General features: G+C 40.3%; 1 protein-coding gene across 5 annotated transcripts in view; it reads right to left on the reverse strand.

The window, feature by feature from the left end:
* Positions 1 to 20,488, reverse strand: part of KIF16B (kinesin family member 16B) — a 198,809-nt gene that overhangs the window by 27,952 nt on the left and 150,369 nt on the right. For all 5 annotated transcript variants that reach the window (XM_061622598.1, XM_061622596.1, XM_061622599.1 and 2 more), the window contains one exon: positions 10,334 to 10,417. In XM_061622598.1, the coding sequence (XP_061478582.1) occupies positions 10,334 to 10,417 (84 nt within the window). The remainder of the gene's footprint in view (positions 1 to 10,333; positions 10,418 to 20,488) is intronic.

Raw genomic sequence — 20,488 nt, forward strand, 5'->3', positions numbered from 1 at the left:
AACTGTCAAAGCCCCAATGCCTGTGCCAACAGAAGGAGCAGCAGGATCTTTGAAGGCACGTATTGGGCCTTTGGCAGCCGGTATGATATCTGAAGCTTCAAGGCCAGCCCATTTTATCTGAAGTAAATGCACACTCCAAGAAGCAACCCTCAAGGTACTACACTGGAGGTAAATGCAGAAGGGCCAAATCAAGAGGCTTAAAGAAATGCAAATGATTCAGATGGGAGCACTGATTATAAATGCTGAACTATATTATTTTCAGAGCTGATTTTTTGTAGACAGAAGTGGACTTAATCCAAAAAAGATGAAGAAATCTGGACAAAAACAGTATTGCCATTTGTTTTTCCCTCCAATAAAATAATTTGATAATACAATTTGGTTTATTCTCATGACATTTCACAGAACTGAATTCTGATAAAATTTCGCTCATTTGTGCAAGCAAACCACATTATATCATCTTCCTCTACCATTATCTACTGCCAGGTATCAATGAGATACTGTTTAGAATAATGTGACTCTTCAGTATGATAAAACTAGTAGCATATGCCCCTTCAATGCCTGCACCCTGATGTACTGTAACATTCCTGGCATTTGTTTATTCCTTTATCTTGATGGGTAGGTAGCAAATAAAAGCCAGTATAGAGATTCAGTAAGTCTAGTGTTTCAAAGGTCAGGATTTTTGCTAGTTTTATTTTTATACCTCAGGGACAATTCCAGGAGCTGCCATTCTTTTTTTAACCTCGTAAGAGTCTGCATGCAAACCCAACAAATCTTGTGTTTGTTAAGCAAGTAATGACCATAAGCTGAATCTATTTTACAGGTGCTAGTCGCACATGCAACTCCACAATAAAATAACTTATCAGAAAAACCTCTTATGACAAGGTAGCAGTTGTATTAATTGGCACTGAATATAACTGGATAAAAGGAAATGGGAAAGTCATTAAGACAAAAAAGTATAGTATAAGACTCATTAACCATTTTTCATGAAGTTTTTGCTAACAACCAACCTAGTGTGAATGGAATAAACCCTCACTCTGCAAACATTTCTCCTGCACCCCTTTCAAAAAATGCAGTAATGCACCACACCACAGCAGTGGAGTTTAACAAATTCTGTTGAAAACAACAGAATGAAATTTAACAGGGATACGTGCAAACTTCTACACCTAGGAAAAAGAAACCAAAGGTACAGTTATAAGCTGGGGGATATCTGGCTCAGCAATGCTATATGAGAGTCAGATCTTGGAATTGTTGTTGATCACAAGCTGAATATGAGCAAAAAGTGTGATGTAACAGAAGTATAGTTTCCAAAGTACTAGTTCCCTTCTCTTTGGCACCGGTTAGTTCTCATCTTGAGTAATGCATCCAGTTCTGTACACCGCACTTTAAGAAGGATGCAGGCAAACTGGAACAGGTTCAGAGGAGGAAAAACAAAGATGATCAGGGGACTGGAAACAAAGCCCTATGAATTGGGAATGTTTAGCTTTGAGACTGAGGGGAGATAGAATAGTATTATTCAAGTACTTGAAAGGCTGTCACACAGAGGCGGGTCAGGATCTCTTCTCGATCATCCCGGAGTGCAGGACACAGAAGAATGGGCTCTAGTTACAGGAAGCCAGATTTCAGCCGAACATCAGGAAAAACTTCCTAACTGTTAGAGCAGTACAACAATGAAATCAATTCCCTCGGGAGGTGGTGGACTCTCTAACACTGGAGGCATTCAAGAGGTAGCTGGACAGCCACTGTCAGGTATGTTTTAATTTGGATTACTGCATTGAGCAGTAGGTTGGACATGATGGCCTTGTAGGTCTCTACTATTCTACGATTCTATGAAATGCCAATAAAGTTTGTGAATTTGAAAATCAACTCAACTCAAATTCCAGAGAATATTAGTTGTATTCAATTCCTGCCAAAATTTTGGATACAACTGTCACAACTAATTAAAGTCCTACTAATTTCTACATATATATAAAGAACATCAGGAACAGAAGAGAAGGGATTTTACATTTTTAGAATGAAATCCAATCGGTGCTCCTAGTGCTGTTGCTCCAGCTGGAGGAGTCCACTAAGGGAGGAGGATGGGAGGTAATTTTTGCCAATACTCTCCCACCCCCAAAAACCTTCAGCGTCTTCTGAAAATAATTTTGGGGATGGTGGAGTGGTGGTGGTATTGCTTCCACTTTACATTTAATATCCCAGGCCAGGGGATAAATGTTTTTTCCTTTCAGAAGAAATAAAGGTGGCCCATTGAGAAAATGTTTTGGGGCGTATAGATTTCCTGTTGCATATACCATACATAGTATATACATAGATGACATTTGATATCTTATGTCTCAGTTCATTTCCTTTGGTATCATCTTATCTTTGGAACTATTTGCCACCAGAGATTCATATAATTCAAACACTTCTCACTTTCAAGACATTTCTTACTTTTCCAGGTCTTCTCTAATTTGCTGAGATTTACTGGCTCCAAAAATGTGGGGACCATATACAAGTCACCCTCAATTGAATATTGTGCTCCCAGATGTCTGACTTCACACTCTGGAGCTAGATAAGCCAGCCAATCTCCCTGGAAGACAGTAATTTTGCTATGTCAATCAATAAACTGACTCACAAGCATCTTAATTAAAACAGATGTATTTTCTGAAAATATAGAAGACCATACTAATGAACAGCTATGCTTATAAGTACTTATATAACATTACTGGGCACAAAGAGTGCTGCACCAATGCAATATCACACCTTCTAGCATTATGGTGGCAATACAAACAGATCCAGGATGAACAGTGGGTATCAGCAGCATAGACAGAAGTCACTATTATTACCAACATGTGCAATGAAACAATAAGCCAGCATCACATGACTAAAAAAAATACTGGAGAGGAGTTATAGCAAGGGCAGATAAAATAATCACATGGTATACCAATGCATTTTTATTGACAAGTTATGCAAAAAAAAGGTGTGAAATACATTTGCAAAACCCTGCACATGTCATACAATATAAGATGTAGTAAGATGTTATGTTAGCAGCCTATGCAGATGGATGTGTTCTGTATGTCTCATATAGGACGCTGTAGCCATTTGCTGCCACCTGTAGAGACAGCAGCTGCATCTTCATAGCCATTTCCCAAATACATAGTTGGTCAATGCTAATTTCGTGATGGCCAAAAAACATCTCTTCTTGATAAAAGTTTAGTGTGAGTGCCCAATGTCTGCTAAATTGCCAGAGGAAAGCAGATTTCACAAAAATGCCATATATGTCACAAAAAATCCAAATGAAAAGATAAAGACATTCCCATACTTAGCAAGTAATTCTTTACTTTTCAAGGGGAGCAATTTTAATATTGAATTTTGGAATCTTTTGTTTTTTTCTTTGAATACATGCACACTGCCAGGATTTTAAAAACAGACAAATAATGACAGCATTTCCCTATTTATAGTTATCAAATGGCATGGATGGATAAACAACATTAACTTCTATTCATTAACTATACTCAACAAATTCTTGGCTGTGTCAGTCAAGACAGATTTAATTAAGCAAGTCTGGCTCTAAAGTTAAATTGCAGTACTTAAACTGCTGAACAATTAATTGAGAGCTTTACTATGCAACAGGCCCTTATAGACCACTAAATTAAAAGTTGATAAAATAAGCCAAAGAGCTTTAGTTCTGAGACCTCAAGCTGGCAAACCCGTGTCTAAGAGCCATTACTTCAAACTGCAGGTGGGGGCACACATGACTGACTGTACTTTTTTACCAAATAAATAAACAAGCAAACAAATAATCCATGCACATAGAAAACTAGGATGTCAAGGAATAGGCTAGGCAAGGACCCTTCTCCCAACATCTACGTACAGGGATTTTTTTGGGAAAGAGGAGCATTCGATACCATGAGTCTGTATCTTCAATCTGGACTGGCGTACCGACTTCCGGGAAGGGTTGCTTTGCCTGTGCTGCCTCTGAGACGAGCTCTTGTCTCAGAAGAAGCTTTTTCAGCTTTAAAATCAGTCACAACGCTCTTTTTGACTGATAAAGATTTTCTCCCGGTCAGGGAGAAACGCAGAGATCAACCACAAAGCCTGTTTTTGTGGGGAGGACTGGGTTTCATTTATTCATGAGAGAAGGTTCAAACTGCAATGCCGGACGGACTTTCATCAAGCTCTTGCTGATTACAGCCACACGTTTATATTTTCTTTAAAGAAAAACGGACTTCAACAGGCAGATAAGCATCCTTCTTTCTATTTTCTTTTTTTACTTGGTTTAAATTGGCGTAGCAAAAAAGAGATTTGTCAATGAATCAGCTGTGAAGAACTTCTAGGTGAGTTTATGGCTTTTCTCTTTCACTAACGAAATTAAGGAGGAAAGAAATCGAAAAAGCTTATCTTTGTTTTTATCGCAAAAAGCTGTCCTGGAGGTGCATTCTAAAGATACCAACGGAAGAGGGATTTCTATTTCGAGGAGGGGGGAACAAAAACTTTTTTTTGGTCTATTTCATTTTGACGAATCTGCTTATTCACGACGCCACTAATTGTTTTGATGTTGGGAACTAAGTTTGTTTTTGTATTCCTGAATACATAGAGATAAGGCAGGCTGTCTTGTCTACACTGATATAAGCAAGCCTGGAACATTAACCCAATTGTGGCTGAAATAATTTTTGTTTCTGTGGTTTTAAGAAAGACAACCAGGAAAGTGATTGAGACCATGGAAGAAATTATGTTTCAGAAAATAATGGCTGAGATTGAGATAACGAAACAAACCCTGAGACAGGGTAGACAGGAGATGAAAATTGAATTTAACAAAATGACGCAGGAGCTTAAAGAAACAATGGATTTTGTGAGAGAGGAGTTTGATGGGATAGGGAAGCTACAAGCCCTGGAGATTGGAACAAATGTGAAATTGGAAAAAGATTTGGAGTTTATGGATGTTAGAAATAAAGTTTACTGTTTGGAATTCAACGTTGTCTCTGAAGAAATTAATGAAGATTTTGGTTGTAAAGTTATCAATGTCTTGGATAATTTTCTGGACTGGAATGATGTGATGGAGCTTGACATAGAAAAAATCTATGGAGTTGGCTACAGATATGTGACAGTGGAGAAACTCTTAAGAAATGAGCCAGTGCATTTTGTAAAAAAGAAGAACAGAGATATGACTTTGCAGCAATATTTCAGCAACATATTCAGAATTCTTGACTGGAATGATGTGATGGGGCTTGACATAGAAAAAAGTTATGGAATTAACTACAAATATGTGACAGAGCAGAGATGCACCCAGAGTAGAGATGTGACTTTACAACAATATTTCAACAACATATTCAGAATTAATGGCAAGGACATATTTGTGATGGGGGAAATTCCCATCAGACTCTTGTTATATGACTATGGCTATGACAGCAAGATCATCATGGGATACTAATGGATGAATGGATACTGAAACCACTGGATTTAACAGGACTATTGAAGATGGAAGATGGAATTAATATTGATAATGGAAGAATGGTTATGGAAATTATTGGACTTAACAGATTTGACGAGATGGATTAATTGATATGTTTACTTGGACTATGGCTATGACAACAAGATTATTATGGGATACTGATAACGGAAGAATGGCTACTGAAATTACTGGACTTAACAGGATTATTGAAGATGGAAGATGGAATTAATATAGATAATGGAAGAATGGCTATTGAAATTATTGGGCCTAACAGATTTGAATTAGATGGATTAAGCGATATGTTTATTTGGAGAAAAATTGAAAGATATCTCTCTCAAGGAATTGAAACCTCTCTTGGACTTTTTGTGGAAAGAATAAAATAATGTTTATGAGATTTGATGATTAATTAAGATAACTACTGGAGGAAAGTGATTTTATAATATAATTTTAGAGATAGGATTGTTATATATTGTAGACGTATAACTGATCTGCGACAAATCGGAAGTCAACATTTTATTTTATTGTTTGGTTGTTTTTGTTTTGTTTTGTTTCTTGTCTTTGAAAATTTGAATAAAAATTAATGATAAAAAAAATCTGGACTGGCGTACCACAGCTACTGACAGAGAATTAGCAAGGACTTTTTATAACTTCCCCTTTAAGATCTTGTCTGACTACTGTGGACAGTAGCAGCCATAGAACTCATTACTTCGTTACTATTTTCTGATAGAAAACGTCTTAATCTTTGGGGAATTATACTGTTTTTATTTTATTTGAATTTCCAACTGGAAAACTTCAGCTCCCATATGGAAAAAATCCTTTCACAGTTCTTCACAGTCTGATGCAAGAGATTTCACAGATTGCTAAAATGATGTAATAGGTAAGGAACCATGAGTGATTTCTGAATCCACAAATCTCAAATAACTATAAAACCACAATTCAGAGAGGTACAACACCCTCCATGTGGTTGTGGAGGAAAGTTATTTGTGCACAGGTATCTGCAAAGACTACCACATGGGAATGGATATAGTTACATATGCATTACATGAGTGGAAGCAGTTTGTTGTTTCATGTGCTGCAGCAGCAGCCCACACATCAGTACAATAGCCCCTACACAGAAACTTGTTTCTACTCATGAATTACATTTGCTAGACTGAGGTGCCTGTTTACAAACAACCAGGAGAGTTCAAACAATACTACTATGCTACTGACTAGGTGAGAAGATTCCTTCATTGAAGCAATAAACATTTAATGACAGGGATGTCATTTTCTGCTTCTCAGCTGCATGTGGATACTGTATCTACAGCTAATTTTCAGAGGTAAGCAAACCTTGCTTCTTGACCATGGAGCAGTGACCAAATTTCACAGCTAGCCACCTGATGCTAATGTCCTTTTGCACTATCCCTCTAGGTGACAAGTAGAAACAGAGTCTCAGCTGCTGCCAGCTGATTTGACAAAGAAAATCTTGTATTGGCCTATTGACCTCAGACTGATGCGGCAGTCAGCTTGTGGAATGAAATGTCCTTATACATGAAATAAAGGGACTGACTGGGCTGCTTGAAATTCAATTCATCTGGTTGGCTTCAAGAAGCACTTGGAACCATCTATCAGTCATGAGGACAGAAATGCTTATTTTACAGGCTTATCTGACCTGCAAAAAGCAACACAGATCTACTATACATTGATAGTGAAATGTTTAATTAACTGACTCACAATGTTGATATACATGTAACATCAAACGACTATCTTTTGGGGAGCTGGGGGCCACTGTGGCCCATATCCAACCCTCCAGGGATCTCATGGCAGAGATGACAAATAGGCACAGGCAGTACCTTTTTAATACCAAATTCACTGTTTTCCCTTCTTGTGATCCCTTTCCTTCTTTTTTGTTTCTTCTTCCATCCTAAGTAGTTTGACTTCATGCTTTTGTTTATCTTTCTCCATATTATGAGTCCTTCATTAGTTCCAGTTATGCTCTTTCTCCCCCTCAAAAATCCCCCAAAGTAAAGTTTTATTTATTTCACTTTTACTTTATTTTCATGCATGCATCTAATAGACTGATTGTGTTTTGCTGACTTCTGTAAGTTGATTCGCTAGAGCTGGGATGCATTCAGAAGGACTCGACAATGCTGACCTAATTATGCTGATTGCTGTGCTATCATCTCTTGCTGTGATGCCTTAAGCAGCAATCAACTATGATAGCTTCCGATCAGTTCTCGGAAGGGGCAAAATGCACTCAGGAAGGACATGCTTTGGGGTGTACTTAGAAGCCCCAGTTCAGAAAAAAAAATGCTGAAAACTACCTGAGGCCACTTGGGGAAGCCCAATGAAGAAAGGAAGCCATTGAAAAAAAGAATTGGGGGATTAAAGATGCTGCTGATTTGCTGGGGGTCCCCATGCCTCCCCAAACTCTTGGTGGGCCATATACAATCTCCCTTCAGACCTCCCTGCTGAATGTGAGAAGGACGGGTGGGGCTGACACATGTGGTCTACTACAGTTAGAAATTTGTAATGTCTTAAGAATAAGAGAATGATGTATTTTCTACTTTATGGGAGACAGTAGTTAACATACAATATTTTGGATAAATATAGTGCCTTTTCAAGCAGGAGTAATATATTAAGACCCATGAATTAAATGTTTATAGTTATATTATTGAATTTTCCTATAGCTTTATATAAACTGTAAGCACAAGAATCATGCAAAGACAGAACAGTTTGCTACAGTACAGAGTATTACATCTGCTGCTATTCAATGTATATTCAAAACCATGCACTAAATTACCATTGGATACATGAAGTATGGAATGTAATTCAGATACTGAGAATGGAATATAAATCCACAACACGAAAAAAATGAATTCTCCATAAGAGCATGAAAAATAATATAATTAGCAGTAGCAGTTTCACCTCTTGTAAGATTCTAGCTAAATGGAGGAAATATTTAAATGGCTGGAGGAAATGTAGCAATTTTATTTTTCAGTTTCTACCGAACTTAACAAAAAAAAGTTCTTTCATGATAAGCTATACAATTGTAGATGGGGTATATGCCACTATTAGGGCTAAACTGAAAGTACTTTTATTATTTATTTATTATTATCCTTTCTTCAACATTTTTTATGTCTGCTTTAAAAGTGGTCACCTATTCAAGAATTATTTTCCTTACTCCTAATTGGCTTTGGTTGCTCCTAGTGACATTGTCATGTAAACCCTCCTGCTTACTCCTCTCCATCAACTGAACCCATCCCAATCTCAGCATGTTGGATTGAAGATGAAAATGAGAATTCAAGATCAGTAATCTCTATGCACACTGCTATATGGACATGAAACCACATTCTCACCTTTGGCGTCTATGCATGGACATCAGGGATGGGGCCAGCTGGTGTGCTCTATACATGGAGCCAAATGTGAGAAGGTGTACAGAGCCACAATTAATTGGTTATATGATGCCTCAATGTCATTCTGTTCAATAGACTATCCCGTCAGCTAGGATTGCCCATGCGACAAATCCAGGTAGAAGGGGAAAAAATGGCACAGGAGCAGCAGTAGAATATAGGTTTTAAAAGACAAGCACTGTATAATTATGTCCTCCCCACTCCCCGGAAATATTTCTGCCTCTTGCTGAAAAGTACTACTTTCAAGCTCAAAATTAAAACATTCGGTGCATCCGACTGCTACGAGTCTCTGAATCTTATCATTTTTAGCTCCTCATATTAACTTAATAATGTGTCATAAAATCTAAGAGTTTCTAGTCACACATTACAAATGAATATTGCTGACAATTGACACTACCTACTATAGGAAAAGAAGAATGTAAGTATATAAAAAAACTCCATGCTCTCAATTTTTGGTCAGATTAACCAGATGGATCTAAAATCAGCTTATTAAAAAGACAGTGCATCACTATAGGGCATAAATAAACCCCAATGAATCTGACTGAAGGAATGGCATAGTAACAGAAAATGGGAGATACATTTTACTAGGGGAGATGTTGAAGTGATCTCCACAAGGTAACAACTGACTTTTGGGGAGAGGACATCTCTCAGCAGATAAGCACATGCTATGGTTGCAGAAGGTCCCAGACTAAATCTCTGGCACCTCCAGCCAAAAGGATTTCAAGAAGCAGGACACTGACCTGAGACTTTTGAGAATCCGCTGCCCATCAAGAGTAGACAATACTAGATGGACTAATGGCTGACTCTGTGTCAAGCAGCTTTGTATGTTTTCAGAAAACAAATGACATGTAAAAATTGACGGTTTCTTCATACTTACATTGCAGCAATGAAACACGAAAAACTAAGGCAAAAATTAGATCAACCAAAATAAAAAAATTGTGTGCAACCTTTTATTCTTGCAGAACTTTTAATCAGGCTAAAAAAATTGTAAACAAAGCTCTGTGTGTATTGGGGGGTGGGGAACACTGATGCTGAAGCCATGGGACCTGCATCTGGTCATAGTCTTAAGAGTTCTGCGGAACTTGAAAGCTTACACACTATTTGTGATATTTTGTTGGGCTAATACAAATTGTGTTTTTTTCCCCTTATGGACCTATATAGCTAACTTTACTTTTTGTGTGACCCAAAATTAGGTAGTTAATAAATGAATTCAGAATAGTAATGTTGTTTATCTTGCATTTCTCTGTTCTAAATACACAACTCATGTATAAGCCCTCTAATGAACATACTCCCTATGCAAAGATGCTTCCTTACAAGACCGTAAGAATATTTCTGATGCATATACCTCATTACTTTATTATCTACTGCTGCCATCTCTTATGTTAAATAAAGCAGTAGTGATTGTGCACTTGCCAATTTCATTTCTACCACATGGAAATGGTTCCTATTGGTCAAGCAGACAGAACCATGTAAATGTATCTATCTACAGAAAGCTATTTAAAAAAAAATGTATTACCTCTAAGTGATTCCGACGTTCTGCAATGACACGGTCATCCTTGTTTCCAAAGAGCTTCTTGGGAGGAAATTCTAACATAGCCAGCTGCAAGAGACAACAGAGAATGAATAAACTGAGAAATGTTCTTAAAAGTTACAGAGGGAAAAGGATGAACATTGATAAGTTATTCATACAGTATTAATAGCAACAGCATTAGAATTCTTCTGCTCATTTTAATATAATCCTGGTTGGCGGGATGCTAAACGTGTTACCCAAACTATCACAGAATCTTGTAAAAGTAGGTATAACTACCTCAATAAAAGTGAAGAAGCAACTCTAATCTGCTTCTGCTTCTCTACTTGTAATCAAGGAGAAGCCTGATCTGTTCAGGCCTTATGTAAAACATATGTAGTGCAATCCCATGCATTTTTACTCAGAAGTCAGTCATACCTTGTTCAGTGGGGCTTACACTTAAGTAAATGAGCATAGCACTATAGTCTTAAAATATAACATACAATCCTTAATTAAGATTAATTTTTAAAATTTATTTATATAAAACATTTATAGACCAGTTTTTCAAAGATGCAAAGCAACTTCCAAGCAAGCAAAACAATATTTAAGATAATAGTAAAAATAATCTTAAAAACAAAAACAGCATTTCCTAATTCAGATTTTGATCCTAACACCCAGCCAGCCACACCAAATCAACTAAAATAGGTGTTCCTTGCAACCTTTTCTGGAGGTAGCTACAAAGCTCAATTTTAGATTTCCATAGGAAGTATTCCACAGCCTTTGACAATCATGATAATGCAAATAGGTTTCGCATTACTTGTACTTTATGAAAGATAAAGCAGGGCCTGATTTGAGGAACAGAATTATAATAGGAGCTAATAGAGGAAGGGGTGGTTTCTTTGATGTGTGGGTTTCAGGCCTTGCTTTTAAACCCAGCACCTTGAACTCTTAACTGAAAGTACCCTGTCAGCCAGTGCAGCGGATGTAACAAATGCTGAATATGTTAATAATTCCTAGTTAGGAGGCAGGTAGCCACATTTTGGAGTAGCTCAAGTTTCCATGTCATCTTGAAGAGCAGCGCCACATAGGAATGCATTACAATAGTTAAGTCTGGAGTTACAAATGCATGGATCAATACAGCAATATCCTCTGTCAAAGAAGGAGCAGATGCTACAAAACAAACAGTAAGAAGCCCTGGTAACCATAACTACCTTTCTTATCACAGAAGGTGCAGGGCAAACTTGAAGGCACATGAAACCACCATTTTGCTAAAGCTAAGCTGGTGTGGATCTGTGGCTGGATGCGTGACCACCTGGGAACCACATGTATATCACCTTAGGTACCACGATGGAAGAGAGGTAGATTATACATGTAATATACATCATTATCATCATCATCAAGCAATGCAAGTTTTTGTTTCATTTTCAATGTAGGGCAAAGTCTAGGTTTTATGCTGATGATACAAATTGGAGAGGGTGGTTTAAAGAAAAGAGAAGCAGAGTATGAGTATGAGTAATTTTGAATATTTTAGATTTTTGTGCATTAGTCTTTCACATCTATAGAGAAAAATATTAAAATAATGTCATTTTAAGCATTCTTGAAGTCACAACATTCCAAGGCATATATTTTCTCAATTTTTCAAGGGATATGTCTGACTTTTGATCCTTTGTCCTGGTTTTCTATGTCTGATACAAGAAAAATCAGAAGTGGTCTCTTTTTGCAGATACAGGGGCTGCCTTGCTTACTTTTGAGCTTATTATGAAAAGAAAGAATATGTTCTAGTTTAAAGTTTTTGAAGTTTAAACAATGTAACTCAAGTCTCATCTTCTAGAGAAGTCCTGAAACTCCTCGAGTAAAAAAAACTGGACAAAAAAACGGTTAAGTTGGACGTAGCAGTATATATTAGGAAATTTGATAATTCTTATCTCTCTTGCCTTGAAAGATTTCTCCAGTAACTTATCTGAGGATAAAACAACCTTTGCCTGCATTTCTACACAGCTTTCAAAAGGCAAGGTAAGGCAAGAAGGCAAAACTTGGTGAATGTTGGAAATGCTACTTGTAGCAAGCAGCTCTAGAAACAGAGGTCAAAAGACAAAATATAATTTGAACAAATATTTAATTAAAAAAGCAAAATAAAGCCTCTTTCAAACTTTATACAAGGGAGAAAAGTATTGTTGTTGTCAAGATTTGTTAGTTGCTTGCTGCCCAAAGATCTCCAAGTGTGTAGCTTATTTGCAGGTCAAGTCATATTTCTGAAACATACAAGTCAATCAAATCATGGATTCCCCTCTCCATTTGCTGTCCTTGCCTCTCTTTGAAGAACACAGAATCTTACAGCTTAAGCCTTTGAACTCCTTTTACTGTATTGGCAGGACATAATGCTGGGCACAGTGCTTCCCAATGGTGCCTCTGCCGTTTAAGGCAGCTTGTTCACAACTGGGCATGATAGGGAATAAAGGTTGTAGGGTGGCCACTTACACAATGCCAAAAAAAGAAGAAAATGCATCACCAAAAAAAAGGACATGGATATGCATAACATTTATAAATGCTGTATGAAAATTTAAAAATAACTGCTATAATTTAAATAGAATTACATATCACTGTAGAGGTGAAGATTGTGACTAGATAGCAGACTTAGCAGGCACACAAGTTAACTTTTGATGGGCAACTTCAAGGCCCCAATATCTCTTCTTATGCCTTTTTATCTTTGACCCAGATCAGGCAGCCCTTCAAATAGAGGGCTGTTTTCTATAAAGTAGGACACACAGACATCCTGGGAGCTTATCTACTCTCCCTTAACATGCTACTTTGGCAGTGCAAATATTAAAGCTAAGTCTACCCACCCCGCACCCCAACAACACCAACTTGTATACCTAAGTTTCCAAAAGTGTACAGCATGCTTTCAACATGCAAAATAAACAACAGAGTACTCAGGACTATAGTCTACCTCTCACTGAGGTGATCAACCTGTGTCTGGGCTGTACCACTTTAGGTGGCAGACTGGTGCTCACATGACTGTATGCTCCTCAATATAAATAAAAACAAAAAAGCCTGAACAGAGAACTTTGCAGTTTTTTTTTAACAGAGGAGCATTCAGTTATATGAACTTTTATCCAGGTGGGCTTTCTAAACTCAGACACAGGTTGGCCACTTCAGTGAAAACTAGACCTGATATGATCTTGGCTGTCCCTCCTCCCCACCGCCCAAACTTCCTTTTCAGCTCTATGTAGAACATTTTATATTTTAAAATGGAAAGTGGACACATGATTGAACAAGTTGGCACCAGCATTATTAAAATGTTGCTGTTTGTGATTTTGTCCTTACTTCCATTAGTGTGCAACAGTGTTGACCAGAACCCCACTCAGGCATCTCACTATCTCTCTTCATTCTCAGCCTGTAGATTTTCACAAGTTAAAGAGGATGATGTGTTTTCAGTTGCCTAAAAGGTTAAATTTGCCTAGCAACTACAACACTCACATTACTCCCTTTCAGTTGACCTGACAGAATGGTTAGACTGAAAATAAAAGCAGGCAGTTCTGCACCCAGATAGAGGTAAAAGCATTCTGCCTCCAGGTGGCTTCTCGGGGCCAGAGCCTGGAAAAGGCTCTTTTTCCTGTTGCCAATCCTAGGAGTAGAACTGCTCTTCTATAGGGAATTGCTCTCTTTAATTCCTTTTTCCCTGATGACATCAGGCTTAATATTTGGTCTATTAATAATGGTGCAACACTTGCCTCACAGGCTATGTGGCCATCTCCTAATTCAGTGATTCTCAAATGGTATGCCCTAAGAGGTGGCTAGGTGTGCCTCAAATATTATGAAAGTATATTTTAAAAATGAGAAGAAACCATTTGTATAGGGTAATAGTTTTCTACAGTTGTTTTTATGCATAGTTTAAAATATATTAATATATTTTTAATTTTGTACACGAAGTACTGTATATGTTTTACAGTACGCCGCAAACCAAAAAAGTTTGAGAACCACTGTCTTAATTAAACAAAAAAGACACCATGGCTAATTACTGCAGCATGAAAAATTGACTGGAATTCCACCCAGTTTCACATAGTCATTTAGGGGAGATCTAGACACTAAGGTTTATTGCATTTATTTTAACATCAGCCTGTCTAATGTTATTAAGGAAACAAATTAAATTCAGCAGAAAAAGTTTATCTTGGTTAGGGGACATCTTTCATTCCCAAAAGCAATTTTTGGACCTAGCTGGATATAGCAGTAAACACATAGTATCAGGCATGATAGGTAACATAATATGATAAATTACTTTGCCATTGTGTTCATTTTAAGTAGTATGTGGTAGCATTCACATGCAGAATGCTAATAAAAAGTGAGTGCAGCGCAATTTAGAAGTTCATGCAAACCTTTTATAGTGCTGTAAACACTATGTAGCCTTAACTGGATTTTAAATTGCTTAAAAAAATATATCAGGACTAGTAAAGCCACAGGCTACTTAAAAATATAAATTTACCTAAGAACTATGTTTATTCCCCTGTGCCATACCAGTTCTATCCATATGTCAACCAAGAAAAAGTGCAGTTATTATATAAACAGTACTTTCAAGAAATGTGTTGATTGTCCCTGCCCTTTTTTTTACTGCACTTCAAGATATGTTCAGCATATCCACTGGATCTCAAGATGTACCATGCCCCACTCCTACTGCACATTAGCTGCATTCCAGTTTATGTGAGAGTCAAACAGGGGTAAAGAATGTCCTTGAGCCCACAGATCCTGACAGGATAAGCCACAAGGAGCCATAAGAACCCTGCAGGATCAGACCCACGGCCCATCTATTCCAGCATCCTCTTCTCAGTGGCCAACCAGATGCCTTAGGGAAGTCCACAGGCAGGACATGAATGCAATAGGCCTCTCGCACTCGTGATCCCCAGCAACTGGTATTCAGGCATACTGCCTCCAATACTGTCTGGAGATAATATAACCACCATGACTTGTTGAAACTGTGTGTTGTTTATTTAAGGAGAATGGTTTGGGACTGACAGAGGGAGAGGCCTAAAGTGATTTTATTTTGTGTAACTCCTATTGAGTATTATGGTAAGTGAAATCAACAGGGATTTCCCTGCTCCTTTTTTCCTTTTATTTACAATTAGTTATAAGCAAAGTTTGACTTCTGTGTTAAAGAAGTCAAGTTTCCAAGAACCATCATTCCTGTTAAGATGACCTTGGCTGCTGCAATATTAGTAGTCACTGATGGCCTTATCCTCCGAGAACCCTTTTAAAAGCTGTCCAAGTTGGTGGCCATCAGTATAATTTATGGCAATGAATTTCATAGTTTAACTATGCACTGCATGGAATAATACTTCCTTTTGTCTATCCTGAATAGTGGATATTTGGTTCCATTATTCTCCAAAACTAAATATAATTTTTCCATACATGACAAATTTTAAAAGTCTTTCCTAGATAATGATAGAAAGAGTATCTAGCATTTGAACAAATGAGACATTTGGTCTTACTGTGAAATGGCCTTCACTGTGCATGTCAAAGAAGGCATCAGGTGGGTAGCTAGCCACATCTAGCTGTTGCAGGCAGAAAGAGTGCTGTTCAATTTTGCAGGGACTCCCTGCTCTCCATAGCTTCTTGCCACAGTTCTTGATGAACAAGCCAATAGTACAAGTAGATGACAGCAACCACATAAAAATGAAGAAAAATGAACAGCACTCAAGCACTCTCTGCTAACGGCCTACGCTGCAACAACAATGGCAGCCCAGCCCTCCTAGGGAGTGGTCCTGAGGTCATCTTTGACATGCTCAGAGAAGACCGTTTCACAGTAAGACCAAATGTCTCTTCTCCTATGCATGGAAAGATGACCTCAGGTGGGACATACCAAAGCTGACCCATGTAAGGTGGGAATAATGCTGGGCTGAAACTTTATTGGTCTGAGAGAACGTGCTATAGCACTCTCCTCCCAAAGGCCACTTCAGGGATGCCGCTCAACAAGATCAGCCTCAGAAGACCTTCTCTCAATCCCACCGGTTAAAACAGCTAGACTGGTGAGGACTAGAGAGAGGGCTTTTTCAATAGTGGCCCCCACCCTGTGGAACTCTCTCCCAAATGATCTCCGCCATGCCCCTTCTATGATGAGCTTCCGCCGGGCCTTGAAGACCTGGCTCTTCAGGCAGGCTTTTGGGGTGGGTTAGGTTTTTACTGTTATGATTTTAAATTTTAAAGTTTTAATGTATTGTTTTTTTATCATGTATGTCGCCCAGAGTGGCTGGACAAACAGCCAGATGGGCGACTAATAAATTTAATATTATTATTATTATTCTGTGGATGCATACACATTTATCTTGTAATGCTCAATAAACGTATTAGAAGTGGCCCATGTAGCTGCTCAACAATTTCCAGGAGAGAAGCATTATGGGAAAATGCTGCTGACATGGCTGCCGCTCTAGTGGAGTGGACTATTATCCTGGTGGGGTGGCCAAGTCTCAGGGAAGCATATGCCAATGTGATACATGCCTTAATCCACCTAGCTAGTGTTGAGGTGGAAACCTTATTACCCAATGACGCTGGGTGAAAGGACACAAACAAGCTATCTGTTTTGCAGAGGGATTTTGTCTTAGAGATATATACTTTAAGGGCTCTCCTCACATCAAGTGAGTACCGTGCCTTTTCTGTGGGATGAAATGGATTAGGACAAAAGGAAAGGAGCACTAGCTCTTGCTGAGAGTTAAAGGTAGACACTACTTTAGGGCAGAATGAAGGGATAGTGCAGAGAATGACTCTATCCTTATGAAACACACAGAAACGCTTATCGACAGACACTTCAGCTCAGACACTCTACAGGCCGCGGAAATGGCCACAAGGAACAAGACTTTAAAGGACAGTAGACAAAGAGGGACTTTATTGAGTGGTTAAAATGGGGATCTTTGGAGTGCCATTAACACTTTGTGCAGGTCCCATGTCAGGTAGCGATGCACTGTAGGTGGCACAGATATGTTGCTCTGCATAAGAAATGCTTCAGATAGGGATGAGATCCCAGTGGGTTGTCTGGGGATTTGGACAGGAGAGATGATAGGGCTGAAGCCTGGTGTCTCAGGGTGTTCGGCCTGAGTCCCAACAATAAGCCATCTTGTAGGAAAGAGGATTTCATTAATGCCTGCTTTCCTAGGGAATATCTTCCTCTCCTGCGCCCAAGCGGAAAAAGCCTTCCATGTACTCTCATATATCCAAATGGTGGATGGATGCCTGGAGGCCATCACTGTTTCCACTACTCAAGGCAGAATGCCCTTCCTCAGGAGATGTTGCCTCTCAATTTCCAGACATGAAGTGCCAGCCACCCCGGGTCTGGGTGGTGAAGTTGCCTTTGTGATAATAGGACTTCCCTGAGGGGAATCTCCCACGGAACGTCAACTGATCAATCAAGCAGCTCCGGGAACCAGGGTCTCCATGGCGAAAATGGAGCTACCAGTAGAACTGTTGCCCTCTTGGCACTAATTTTTTGGATCACCCTGCAAATGATCTGGATTGGTGGGAAGGCATATAGCTGTCCTGGAAACCACTGGGACATCAGAACATCTATTCCTTCCGCCTCTGGCATTGCATACCTGGCGAAGAACCTCTTTACCTGGCGGTTCAAGGGCATGGCAAAGAGGTCCACTCTTCCGAAGTGTGCCACCATTTCCCAAAAGGCCACAGGTGAAGCTTCCATTCTCCTTGTGGACTTTTGCTTGGCTCAACCACTTTGCTTGTCCATTGTCCTCCCCTCTCAGGTATTTGGCCAGGATAGAGTCCAGATGCTCCTCTGCCCACTGGAACAGAAGTGAGGCTTCCCTCTGGAGGTGGGCTGAGTGCGTGCCTCCCTGACGGTTTAAATGAGATTTGGCTGTCATGTTGTCTGTTCTGACAAGAACCACCCCCAACTGCCTTGACTCCCTGAAGTGTCTGAGTGCTAGACGGATTGCACAAAGTTCTAGGAGGTTGATGGGGCGTGATTATTCCTGTGGTGACCATGTGCCTTGTACGATCTGGCCATTGCATACGGCTCCTCAGCCCATGAGGCTGGGGTCCGATGTGATAAGAGTCCATGGGGGATCCCGGAATGGTACACCCCTGAGCAGATTGGGTTCATGTGCCCACCACCACAGGGACTGATAGACCACCAGTGATGGTTTCAATCTGCGGTGTTGTCTGATCGCTATCTCACTCTGGAAGGTTGAGACCATCAACCCCAGAGTCGCTGCTGTTGCATGAGATCTGCTGACGGGGAGGACAGGAGATGTGATACTGCTGTCTGAATCTTGTTTACTTTGTCCTGTGCCAATCTTATAACTCCCTGCTGTGAGTCTATAGTGGCCCCAAGATGTACTATGTAACAGGATGAATATAGCTGGCTCTTGGCTAGGTCGATCAAGAAGCCATGGTCCTTCAGGCAAGCCAAGATGATGTGCAGGTCCTCCCAGGCCTTGTGGAGCGATGGCAACTGAATCAGGAAATCATCCAGATAAGGGAATACATGGACTCCCTGCATCCTGAGGTGTGCCACCAGGGTAACCATGATCTTTGTGAATACAGACGACAGGGGCAGACGACAAACCGAAGGGCATGGCCCTGTATTGGAAGTGGTTTTCTCCCACTGCGAACCTGAGGTAGCACCTGTGAGGTAGAAAGATAGGGACATGTAGGTAAGCCTCCTTCAGGTCGATTGAGGTGAGGAAGTCTCCCCATCTCTGAGCCTCAATTGACATCAACGTGTCCATGCGAAACCTGTGGTATTTTATGTACTTGTTCAAGTTCTTCAGGTCAAGCACCGCCCTGAACGAGCCATCTTTCTTTGCGACCATAAAGAAGAATAATTTCCCAAGAATCTCTCCCCTGACAGGACAGGTTCTATTGCTGCAATTTGCAGTAGGTGGGAAATTGCCGGTTGGATTCTCTCCCTTTTGCCTAGAGATGTTGACACAGGGGATGGCATGAATCTCGTAGGGGAGGAATGTGAAATCCAGCCATAACCTATACCGGAGAATATGCAGCTCCCATTGTTCTCATGAAATCTCTGCCCATCAATAAGCGAACCTTTGGAGGCAGCCTCCCACTGAAGTGGTGCTGGCATCAGAATTGATGTTTAGTTCCCCGTGACTGGGTTCCGAACCCAGATCTGTTGGAGAAATGCTGTTGACCCTTGACCTGGCTGCGCTGTTGTCATGGCCCCGTCAGAGGACTCATCAGACGAGGATGACTCGGGAGTAACAGCAGCAGACCCAGAAGCAGCAGACCCAGAAGGAGAAATGGAGGAAACTCCTGAGAACCCAGATCCTTCTTCCCCTCAGCTGCAGAGCACCCCAGGCACAGCTGAAGCCCTTCAGCCAGACGCAGACAGTGAACAGGATACTCCCCCCTCACCTGCAGAACGTAGACAACAGAAGGTCAGGCAGAAGAGTGGCAGGCCTGTCCACTTAAGGCCAAAACGCTGATGGCTCACACCTGCTGACAAACCTGCTCCTTAAAAGACAAACCTTGGCTTCAGCTTGTTGCTGACTACAATGTCAGGCGTGACCACTGTGTGGCTTTCTATCCCCTGAACCTTGACTTGGACTGATCTCTCGGCAAACTAGACCCAGACCTTCACTGACGTCTCTTCTGGATTTCTGGCTTGGCATGTAAGCTTTGAACGGCCTCTGCCCTTATCTTGCTTCCTCCTTGCTAGCCTGGCAGATTTATAGCCAAGCTGCCGACTGAGGACTTACGGCCTGGCAATTACCAAGGAATCTCCAGCCCTGCCTGCACCCCCACCGACACTGCTGTCTCAGTGAAGAGCTGACAGCTGTCTATTCCAGAAAGGACAGCTGGAACGGCCCTCCTTTGTCCTCCTGCTGGCCTGGAGCCTTGAAAGGACTTGAGGCAAGGTTAGAGCGGGCTGTAGTGTCAGCATCCCAATGGTGCAACCACAGCGTTCTTCAAGTAAAATGCCAGCTGCCAGTGACCTGACTGAAAACTGCATGTTGTCCATAGATGCATCTGCCATGAAGGTCACCGCTCAAGAGATTTTCAGTAGAGTCCTGCGGATTAGGGCCGGGTCCTGCTATGGACTGTCTAGGAGGTCTTCTAAGCAGAGGAGGGAGGCTCTTGCAAACACTGAGGAGGCTGCTGCTGCCCGAATGGAAAGCATGCTAGCCTCGTGGATCCTCCTGAGGCCCT

This window comes from Rhineura floridana, chromosome 4 (assembly GCF_030035675.1).
Source record: "Rhineura floridana isolate rRhiFlo1 chromosome 4, rRhiFlo1.hap2, whole genome shotgun sequence".
Classification (NCBI taxonomy): domain Eukaryota; kingdom Metazoa; phylum Chordata; class Lepidosauria; order Squamata; family Rhineuridae; genus Rhineura; species Rhineura floridana.